This window comes from Amblyraja radiata, chromosome 7, assembly GCF_010909765.2.
Source record: "Amblyraja radiata isolate CabotCenter1 chromosome 7, sAmbRad1.1.pri, whole genome shotgun sequence".
Taxonomy (NCBI): Eukaryota; Metazoa; Chordata; class Chondrichthyes; order Rajiformes; family Rajidae; genus Amblyraja; species Amblyraja radiata.
In genome coordinates this window covers 81,055,859-81,067,340 of record NC_045962.1, presented here as the reverse complement: position 1 = coordinate 81,067,340, position 11,482 = coordinate 81,055,859, and the positions used below count along the sequence as shown (strand labels likewise).

At 46.1% G+C, this 11,482-nt stretch overlaps 1 protein-coding gene across 1 annotated transcript in view; it reads left to right on the top strand.

The window, feature by feature from the left end:
• Positions 1-282: 282 nt before the first annotated feature.
• LOC116975564 (contactin-associated protein-like 5) overlaps positions 283-11,482 on the top strand; it is a 480,271-nt gene continuing 469,071 nt past the window's right edge. Inside the window, exon 1 of the mRNA XM_033024851.1 lies at positions 283-424. Coding sequence (XP_032880742.1) covers positions 283-424 — 142 coding nt within the window. The remainder of the gene's footprint in view (positions 425-11,482) is intronic.

The following is an 11,482-nucleotide window of genomic DNA, read 5'->3' as shown; positions in this document are numbered from 1 at the left end:
CTGGGTGGGTTTTCCCCAAGATCTTCAGTGTCGTCCCACACTCCAAAGACGTACAGGTTTGTAGATCAATTGGCTTATAAAAATATTAAAATGGAATATTGTCCCTAATGCGTAAGATAGTGCCAATTAATGTTTCCGGGATCGCTGGTCGGCGCGGACTCGATGGGCCGAAGGGCCTGTGTCTCGAAACTAAACTAAACTTCAGCCAGCAAGTGATTATTAACTGGTATTATGGCGGTCTGGTTATCATGGATATTTTCCTTTCCTTCCTTGCAGGCCTTCATGGGAAACTCTAATGCAGATACTGTCGTGCACCACAAGTTACAAAACTCCATCAAAGCCAGGTTCCTTCGTTTTATGCCCCTGGACTGGAATCCTAACGGAAGAATCGGGATGAGGGTCGAACTTTACGGCTGCACTTACAGTGAGTAACAAGCTTCAAACGTCAAATGGTTATGTATTTACAGGTACAAGCGCACTTTGGTTCAGTTTAGGCAATTGTCACGTGTACCGAGATACAGTGAAAAGCTTTCAAGTTCAAGTGAGTTTATTGTCATGTGTCCCTGTATAGGACAATGAAATTCTTGCTTTGCTTCAGCACACAGAACATAGTAGGCATTTACTACAAAACAGATCAGTGTGTCCAAATAATAATAATAATAATAATAATAATAATAATAATAATAATAATAATAATAATAATAATAATAATAATAATAATAATAATATCTTTTATTGCCATTGCACTTCAGTGCAACGAGATTTAGTATGCAGCTCCAACCGATGAAAAAGAAAAGTAAAATAAATAAATAAGCTGTGTGTCGTGACCATCCGAGGGAGACAGTCCAGGGGGGGTGGGGGGCACTCAGCAGGGCCGGTTCAGAGCCGCTATAGCTCTTGGAATAAAGCTGTTTCTGAGTCTGGAGGTTCAGGCGTAGAAGGCCTTGTAACGTCTGCCGGAGGGAAGTAGTTCGAACAGTCCGTTACAAGGGTGTGATGAGCCTTTATGGATGCTGACGGCCTTCCTGAGGCACCGTGTGTGGTAGATGCCCTCCAAGGCTGGTAGCTCTGTCTCAATGATCCTCTGCGCTCTGTGGACGACGCGCTGAAGAGCTCTCCTCTCCGCCTCCATGCAGCTGAGATACCACACAGAGATGCCATACGTTAATATGCTCTCTGTGGTGCAGCGGTAGAACGTTGTCAGTAGCTGTTGGGGCAGACCAGTCTTTTTTAATGTCCTCAGGAAGAACAGTCGTTGCTGTGCCTTCTTGACCAGCGCAGCGGTGTTGGTGGACCATGTGAGGTCCTCTGAAATGTGAGTGCCCAGAAACTTAAAGCTGGACACTCTCTCCACACTTTCCCCATAAATGGAGATTGGGGCGTATTCACCATTATGGGACCTCCTGAAGTCAATAATCAGCTCCTTGGTCTTGGAGGTGTTACGTGACAAGTTGTTACATGCGCACCAGTCCGCCAGGTTCTGCACCTCCGCTCTGTATTTTGTTTCATCACCGTTGGTGATCAGCCCAATCACTGTTGTGTCGTCTGCAAACTGCAATACCATAATATAAATATATACACACATGAATAAATAAACTGATAAAGTGCAAATAACAGAAAATGGGTGATTAATAATCAGAGTTTTGTCCGAGCCAGGTTTAATAGCCTGATGGCTGTGGGGAAGTAGCTATTCCTGAACCTGGTTGTTGCAGTCTTCAGGCTCCTGTACCTTCTACCTGAAGGTAGCAGGGAGATGAGTGTGTGGCCAGGATGATGTGGGTCATTGATGATACTGCCAGCCTTTTTGAGGCAGCGACTGCGATAAATCCCCTCATTGGAAGGAAGGTCAGAGCCGATGATGGACTGGGCAGTGTTTACTACTTTTTGTAGTCTTTTCCTCTCCAGGGCGCTCAAATTGCCGAACCAAGCCATGATGTAACCGGTCAGCATGCTCTCTACTGTGCACCTGTAGAAGTTAGAGAGAGTCTTCCTTGACAAACCGACTCTCCGTAATCTTCTCAGGAAGTAGAGGCGCTGATGAGCTTTCTTGATAATTGCATCAGTGTTCTCGGACCAGGAAAGATCTTCAGAGATGTGCACGCCCAGGAATTTGAAGCTCTTGACCCTTTCAACCATCGACCCATTGATATAAATGGGGCTGTGGGTCCCCCTCCTACTCCTTCCAAAGTCCACAATCAGTTCCTTGGTTTTGCTGGTGTTGAGGGCCAGGTTATTGCGCTGGCACCATATGGACAGTTGCTCGATCTCTCTTCTATACTCTGTTGCTTTTGTTGCGTGCTAACCAGTCAGTGGAAAGACAATGCGCAATTACAATTGAACCGTTCACAGTGCACGGATACATGAATGAATGAATACGTTTATTGGCCAAGTATTCACATACAAGGAATTTGCCTTGATGCTCCGCCCACAAGTGACAACATGAAATATTGGTTACCCTTTTCCTTGCATTATCCTGGCTATAAAGATCCTCCTCACCTCTTTTCTGAAAGAGTGCCCTTTAATTCTGAGGTTATGACCTCTGGTCCTAGACTCTCCCACCAGTGGAAACATCCTCTCCACATCCACTCTATCTATCTATACCTTTCATAATTTTGTAAGTTTCAATGAGACCCCCCCTCAACCTTCTAAACTCCAGCGAGGAGAGGCCCAGTGCTGTCAAATGCTCATCATATGCTAACCCACTCATTCCTGTGAACCAGTATCATTCTTATTTTTTTTAGTTTAGTTCAGAGATGCAGTGCGGAAACAGGCCCTTCGGCCCACCAGGTCTGCACCGACCAGCGATCCCCACACATTAACACTATCCTACACCCACTAGGGACAATTTTTACATTTACCAAGCCAATTAACCTACAAACCTGCATGTCTTTGGAGTGTGGGAGGAAATTGAATGCTGCGGTGGATGTTTGTGTTATATTTTTATTGTGGTTGTGTGTTCTCTATTATTGTACCGCTGCTGACAACCCAAAATTCCACCGGCCCTGGTTGTGTGGCAATAAATTCTATCAATCAATCAATCAATCACGGAGAAAACCCACGCAGATCACGGCAAGAACGTACAAACGTTGCACGGATATCACGCGTAGTCAGGATCGAACCCGGGTCTCCGGCGCTGAAAGGCAGCAACTCTACCGCTGCGCCACCATGTAAACCTTGTAAACCTCCTCTGGACCCCCTCGAGAGATAGAACATCATTTCCTCAGATATGGTGCCCGCATGGCCCGCCCTCAAACGCCAGTGCCATCCTGAATGTCCCCTTGTTCCAGCAATGCCATTGCCTGGCGCAAAAGATATATCATTTTTCCCCAGCTACTCTGCAAACATCTGATAAAACGTAGGCTCGGACATAATCTTAATAAAGCATAATAGAAAGGCAGTTGTTTATATCATCGCTGACAGAATCAAATATGTTCTTCAGTGAAGGTCGCGGGAAAAATCAACTAATCCTCCTTATCAGCCTTAGTGCCGGTAACAAGGATACCGAGGTAGAGGATCTGGGATAAACTTCTCGCATGTGAGATAATGATCACAGCTCGACAGTGGCCCGGGGGTGATACTCTCTTGATGTGCAAAAAAACAAAGATAAGGCCCAACCAGAAACTACATTTTCCTCACCTCCTGGTCAGTACTTACCGAACTGTTCTTCAAATCTCTCATAGAAACATAGAAACATAGAAATTAGGTGCAGGAGTAGGCCATTCAGCCCTTCGAGCCTGCACCGCCATTCAATATGATCATGGCTGATCATCCAACTCAGTATCCCGTACCTGCCTTATCCCCATACCCCCTGATCCCCTTAGCCACAAGGGCCACATCTAACTCCCTCTTAAATATAGCCAATTAACAGGCCTCGACTACCCTCTGTGGCAGAGAGTTCCAGAGATTCACCACTCTCTGTGTGAAAAAAGTTCTTCTCATCTCGGTTTTAAAGGATTTCCCTCTTATCCTTAAGCTGTGACCCCTTGTCCTGGACTTCCCTAACATCGGGAGCAATCTTCCTGCATCTAGCCTGTCCAACCCCTTAAGAATTTTATAAGTTTCTATAAGATCCCCCCTCAATCTTCTAAATTCTAGAGAGTATAAACCAAGTCTATCCAGTCTTTCTTCATAAGACAGTCCTGACATCCCAGGAATCAGTCTGGTGAACCTTCTCTGCACTCCCTCTATGGCAATAATGTCCTTCCTCAGATTTGGGTTGCCTTCTCCCCCGCTGACTCTCAGTCTGAAGAAGGGTCTCGACCCAAAATGTCACCTATTCCTTTTCTCCAGAGATGCTGCCCGACCTGCTGAGTTACTCAACCCTTTTGTGCCTATCTTTGGTTTAAACCAGCATCTGCAGTTCCTTCCTACACGCCTCGTCCTGATAGATTGGATGTGGGGAGGATGTTTCCATTGGTGGGAGAGTCTGGGACCAGAGGCCGTAGCTTCAGAATAAAAGGACGTACCTCTAGAAAGCAGAGAAGGAGGAATTTATTTTGTCAGCGGGTGGTGAATCTGTGGAATTCATTGCCACAGAAGGCGGTGGATGCGGTCAATGCATTTATTTATAGACAATAGACAATAGATAATAGGTGCAGGAGTAAGCCCTTCGAGCCGACACCCACTAGGGACAATTTTTACATTTACCAAGAAGGGTTTCGACCCGAAAAGTTGCCTATTTCCTTCGCTCCATAGATGCTGCCTCACCTGCTGAGTTTCTCCAGCATTTTTGTCTACCGCTATTCAGCTATGGCTGATCATCCACAATTTAAGGTCGGGACCCTTCTTCAGACTCAGGGTCTCGACCTGAAATGTCACTTATCCATGTTCTCCGGAGATGCTGCCTGACCCATTGAATTACGCCGGCACTTTATGTCCTTTTTTTTGACATCGTCTCCAGTTTTGCGTATCTTTAAAGTGGATTTAATTGGAGTCAACATTGGTTGTATCTCTCCAATGCTTTGAAGAACCTGCTGCTGGTATTCCAAGTCTCAGAAGGTTAGTTTAGTTTGGAGATACAGCGTGGAAACAGGTCCTTCAGCCCACTGTGTCCACGCCGACCAGCGATCCCCGAACACTAACGGCATCCCACTCACATTAGGGACGATTTATAATTTTACCGCAGCCAATCGGCCGACAAACCTGTACGTCTTAGCAGTGTGGGATTGAAACCGGAGAAAACCCACGCAGGTCACGGGGAGAACATACAAACTCCGTACAGACAGCACCCAGAGTCGGGATCGAGCCCGGGCCTCTGGCGCTGTGAGGCAGCAACTCTACCGCTGCGCCACCGTGCCGCTCATCGAGCTGGGAAGAGATCGTATTCCAGCGGACCAGGAATGGAAGATTTCACTTTAATCTTACACGATAACTGATGGCCTCCTGATTTATCTTGCCTACTGTCATTTCAATAATACATTTCATGTTTTATTCATTGCCAGCTCTGTTTTACAGACAGGACTGATCTTTATCACCCTGCTTGGCTCTGTTGTAGACTAAGCTATTCCTTATCTGAGACCCTCTCACTAATTGTCTCACATTCTGTTACAAATGCCTTCTGCTTCGATGAGAACGTCTTTTAGATGTATCGACCCCCCCCTTTTATACTGTCTCTTAATCAGCGTTCTCCTAATTTACTCTATTTGAGTCCCCTTCATCATTAGCATGACCCTGATAGGATTCATGTACATTTCAACCACGATCGTTCGTTAGCACATTCTCGCAACATTTAATATATTTCCTCTCATCCCTGGTTATCTGTCGGCTTCAAACCAAACTGGGTAATTTTAATTAACGGCCTGACCATCACTGCATGCAAATGGTACAGTGGTGAGGAATTTATTTTTATTTATTTAGTCCAAGGAAATTTGAGGGTGAAGGGTGGAAGTTGGTGGTAATGTTAATGGCAGTCAACAAGTTCTGCACGTGAGACAGGCACAAGGAGCTGGAGTGACTCAATGGTACAGGCAGTATTTCTGGAGAAAAGGAATCGGTGGCGTTTTGGGTTGAGACCCTTCTTCAGACTGAGTCAGGGGAAAGGGAGACGAGAGATATAGACGGTGATATCGAGAACAAATGAATGAAAGATGTGCACAAAAGTAATGATGATAAAGGGAACAGGCCATTGTTAGCTGTGGGCGAGGTGAAAACGAGTTGCAGACAATGAGACTCAACAAGATGACCTTGAAGCTAGTACGACTTGGGTGGGGAAGGGATGGAGCGAGAGATGGGGTGCAAGATAGAGAAGTTAGAGAATGTAAGTGTCTCTCAGCCTTGAAAGAATCCCATCGCATGGAGAGATTACTGTGCATTGTTGTCCCTGGTTGCTTCTCCTTCTCCTCGAATACACAGTCTACTTGGAGCACTTTACTCCATATGCACCCGAAATGTTGCCTGTTCTTAATCAGTCTGAAGAAGGGTCTCGACCTGAAACGTCATCCATTCCTTTTCTTCCGAGATGCTGTCTGACCCGCTGAGTTCCTCCAGCTTTTTGTATCTAGCCTCCCTGCACATCTGCAATGGCAACAGTTGCCATTCTTTTGGATATTCCCTTCTAATACATCTTTTAGTTCAGTTTAGTTTATAGATACAGGCCCACTGGGTCTATGCCGACCAGCGATCCCCGCACATTAACATTATCCTACACCCACGGGGGACAATTTTTACATTTACCAAGCCAATTAACCTACAAACCTGTACGCCTTTGGAGTGTGAGAGGAAACCGAAGATCTCGGAGAAAACCCACGCAGGTCAAGGGGAGAACATACAAACTCCGTACAGACAGCACCTGTAGTCGGGATCGAACCTGGGTCTCCAGCGCTGCATTCGCTGTAAAGGGCCTGTCCCACTTGGCTGTCATTTGCGCGTCACGCAGATGGCGCACGAAAATTTTGTACATCACAAAATCCCGCAACACCGCGCGCGGCTGCGCGTCACTGCCTATGTCATCACGCACCATGCGCGCGTAATGCGTGCCATGCGCGCATCGCGTGCGTGTCAATGATGTCGCGTAAATTACGCGCAAATGACAGCCAAGTGGGACAGGCCCTTAAGGCAGAAAATCTACCACTGCGCCACCATGACCGCCATCATCTTCGTGCATCATATTTGCTTTCCCAATTTCCTTTCTAATTTCACTTCATGTCTCTTGTACTTCCTGTAGCGCAGAGCTCGCGAATTATCTGTCCTCCGCTTTCTTTTCTTGTTTCATCCTGCTCTCTCTCTTATCCCTTGAGGCAGAATGAGATTACGCCCTTTGATCTCGTTGCTCATTAAGTTAGAGTGCCGTGTCTCGGTCGCCATCTCACAAAGTTCCCTGTGAACACCAGTGATCTTTAGAAGAACACCTAATGCAGCCCACCTAGCATGGAACCCACCTAGAACCCAGCCGACGGGCGACAAAAATGTGTTTTTACTAAATAAAAACAAATGAAAAAGGAATTAAAATCTTGCAAATGTACCACTTTACCAATTGTCATCTTGCCAAATGGATCCTGAGAGGCTGCTGTACTCTTCCTTCTCAGTCCATGCTCGCTTCCCCAACATGATCGTAGACTGAAGAAGGGTCCCGAACCAAAACATCAGCTTCCCATGTCCTCCACTATATTCAGTCTCAAGTAGGGTCATAACCCGAAACATTGCCTGTAAATTTGCTCCACAAATGCTGCCGACCCGCTGAGTTACTCCAGCACTCTGTGTCGCTATTTTGGCCTGCCTTTCCTCTCTTCCAGCTTTCATCCCGACCCTCCCCACTCCCCGAGCACCACAATCAGTCTGAAGAAGGGTCCCTGCCTGAAACATCATCTATCCATGTTCTCCAGTGATGTCACCTGACCCGCTGAGTTCCTCCAGCACTCTGTGTCTTTTTATGTAAACCAGTATCTGCAGTTCCTTGTGTCTACACTGAGCGCAGTGTAGCAGTGACACTCAGGCAATTACTGTATTGGTTGGTCAGTAAAAGTGTGGCACGTCACGGTCCTTCTGCAGTTGTACAGAGCCCTAGTGAGACCACACCTGGAGTATTGTGTGCAGTTTTGGTCTCCATTTGAGGAAGGACATTCTTGCTATTGAGGGAGTGCAGCGTAGGTTCATGAGGTTAATTACCGGGATGGCGGGACTGTCATATGTTGAAAGCGACTCGGCTTGTATACACTGGAATTTAAAGGGATGAGAGGAGATCTTATTGAAACGTACCAGATTATTAAGGGTTTGGACATGATAGTGGCAGGAAACATGTTCCGATGTTGGGGGAGTCCAGAACCAGGGGCCACAGTTTAAGAATAAGGGGTAAGCCATTTGGAACAGAGATGAGGAAAAACTTTTTCACACAGAGAGTTGTGAATCTGTGGAATTCTCTGCCACAGAAGGAGGTGGAGGCCAATTCTCAGGATGCTTTCAAGAAAGAGCTAGATAGAGCTTTTAAGGATAGCGGAGTCAGGGGATATGGGGGGAAGGCAGGAACGGGAATGATCAGCCATGATCACATTGAATGGCGGTGCTGGCTCGAAGGGCCGAATGGCCTACTCCTGCACCTATTGTCTATTGTCTATTCCCTCTCGTTCTCGTGAGGTACCAGTGTAGAGGAGAAAATGCATGGATAACGAGTGATAGAGAGTCATGGAGCGTTACAGTGTGCAAACTGGTCCTTCGGCCCAACTTGCTCACACTAGCCAACATGTCACCTGCACTAGCCCCACCTATCTGTGTTTACCTGATCTATTCCTCTCATGATTTTGTACACCTTTATCAGATCACCCCTCGACCTCCTGTGCTCATAGAAATAGAGTCCTAGCCTGATCAACCTCTCCCTATTGCACAGTCACAGAGCGATACAGTGTGGAAACAGGCCCTTCAGCACAACTTGCCCACACCGGCCAACATACTCGTTCCATCTGCTGCGTTTGGCCCATATCCCACCAAACCTGTCCCATCCATGTACCTGCCTAACAGTTTATTATACGTTGGGCTAGTCCCAGCCTCAACTACCTCCTCTGGCAGCTTGTTCCATACACCCACCACCCTTTGCATGAAAAGGTTACCCCTCAGATTCCTATTAGATATTTTCCCCATCACTTTAAACCTATGTCCTCTGGTCCTCGATTCACCTATTCTGGGTAAGAGACCCTGTGCTTCCACTCGATCTATTCCTCTCATAATTGTATACCCGATCTATTCCGGTCATGAGCAGGTTAACCTATGATGAGCATTTGTCGACACTGGGCCTGTACTCGCTGGAGTTTAGAAGAATGACGGGGACCTCATTGAAATGTATAGAATAGTGAAAGGCTTGGATAGAGTGGATGTGGAGAGGATGTTTCCACTGGTACAATGGTTCCCAACCTGGGGTAAATTTACCCAGGGGGTAAATTTGTTGATTCTGGATTTGTACATATTTTTTTCTCATTGACTGACTGTGTTTGGTTCTGGTATACATTAGCTGTTCAACATTACTTGTTCATAAATAAGTGAAATAACATTGTTATGTGCTTTTAAAGTTGCCCGGGGTAAACGGGACGAAAAAGGTTGGGAACCCCTGCACCAGTGGGAGAGTCTCGGACTAGAGGTCACAGCCTCAGAATTAAAGGACGTTCTTTTAGGAAGGAGATTAGGAGGAATTTCTTTAGTCAGAGGGTGGAGAATCTGTGGAATTCTTTGCCACAGAAGGTGATGGAGGCTATTCAGTGGATATTTTTAAGGCACAGATAGATTCTTGATTAGTACGGGTGTCGGGGGTTATAGAAACATAGAAATATAGAAAATAGGTGCAGGAGTAGGCCATTCGGCCCTTTGAGCCTGCACCGCCATTCAATATGATCATGGCTGATCATCCAACTCAGTATCCTGTACCTGCCTTCTCTCCATACCCCCTGATCCCTTTAGCCACAAGGGCCACATCTAACTCCCTCTTAAATATAGCCAATTAACTGGCCTCAACTACCTCCTGTGGCAGAGAATTCCAGAGATTCACCACTCTGTGTGTGAAAAATGTTTTTCTCATCTCGGTCCGAAAAGATTTCCCCCTTATCCTTAAACTGTGACCCCTTGTTCTGGACTTCCCCAACATCGGGAACTCACCAAGACTCTGTATAACTGCAGTAGAACCTCCCTGCTCCTATACTCAAATCCTTTTGCTATGGGGAGAAAGAATGAGAATGTGGTTAGGAGAGAGAGATGGAACAGCCATGATTGTCTGTCGGAGTCAACTTGATGGGCTGAATGGCCTAATTCTGCTCCTATCTCTTAAGACCTTATGATCTTATACGCTTTTATTCAACTTTAGTCCCTCGAGCCCTGGCAACATCCTGGTAAATCGTCCTCGCACCCATTCAAGCCTCTGCAGTTCCTCATTTCGACTTCACTTCAAATGCCTGACATGAAAATCAGACAAGCTCCAAGCTCTGATGAAGGTATTCGAGGCTGCTGTGAAAGACAGATCCAAGCGTCTCTGCTGAATGCCGATCTCTCCACTATGGTACTCTGAACAAATTCCTTTGAAGCTCCTATCAGACACCATCAAATGAAAAAAGCTTCTCATAAGATCTTACTCACTTGCTTTTTCCTTGTCGGGGCCGAATATTATTAATACATTTACTTATGATTTATCTTTGGTTGACAATGTCTGACGCCCTTCTTTCTTGCCTGCACCCCTCAGGGAGTTGCTTTCTCCAAACTATTTTAAAATGCAGGAGGATCTTTGTTGGAAATCTTCTTTCAACTTTATCAAATTAATCCATGCAAGTCGGGTTTGGTTGAGCTGACCAGAAGAATGATTATTATACAAACACTAATAGGTTTTGCAGGATAAATAGTTTGGTTTAGTTTAGAGAGACTGCGCGGAAACAAGCCCTTCAGCCCACTGAGTCGGCACCGACCAGCGGTCCCTGCACACATTTAACGCTCTCCCACACATTGGGGACAATTCACCGGTTTTTATTTTAACCAAAGCCAATTAAACCTACAAACCTGTACATCTTTTGAGTGTGGGAGGAAAACCGGAGGACCCGGAGAAAACCCACACAGGTCACGGGGAGAACGTACAACTCTGTACAGGCAGCATCTGCAATCGGGATCAAACGTGGGTCTCTGGTGCTGTAAGGCAGCAACTCTACCACTACGCCATGATGCCGGCCCGTATATCTATATTACTAAAAGTCTGATCTTGACCACTTCCTGTGTTAGAAAAAACGCTGCCACTTACGGCTGTGATTTTTGGCCATCTTACTCAGAGTCCCCCTCCGCTGCGTAGGACAAGAGAATTTTTCCCATCAATAAAAAATAAAAGAGTAATTAGTGTTTAAAAAATGTTGAGATTCTCTCTCCTGAAGGCCACGCCCCTTCCAGGAGGACTATAAAACCCAGAAGTGTTAAGTCCCTCAGTCAGTCTCTGCAAGATGGGGGGAAGCGAGAGGGTCACGTCTCTAGGTCTGAGCTGTGAATAACACTGAACACATGTCTACTAAACTGTGAGTGAACTAAACTAAAT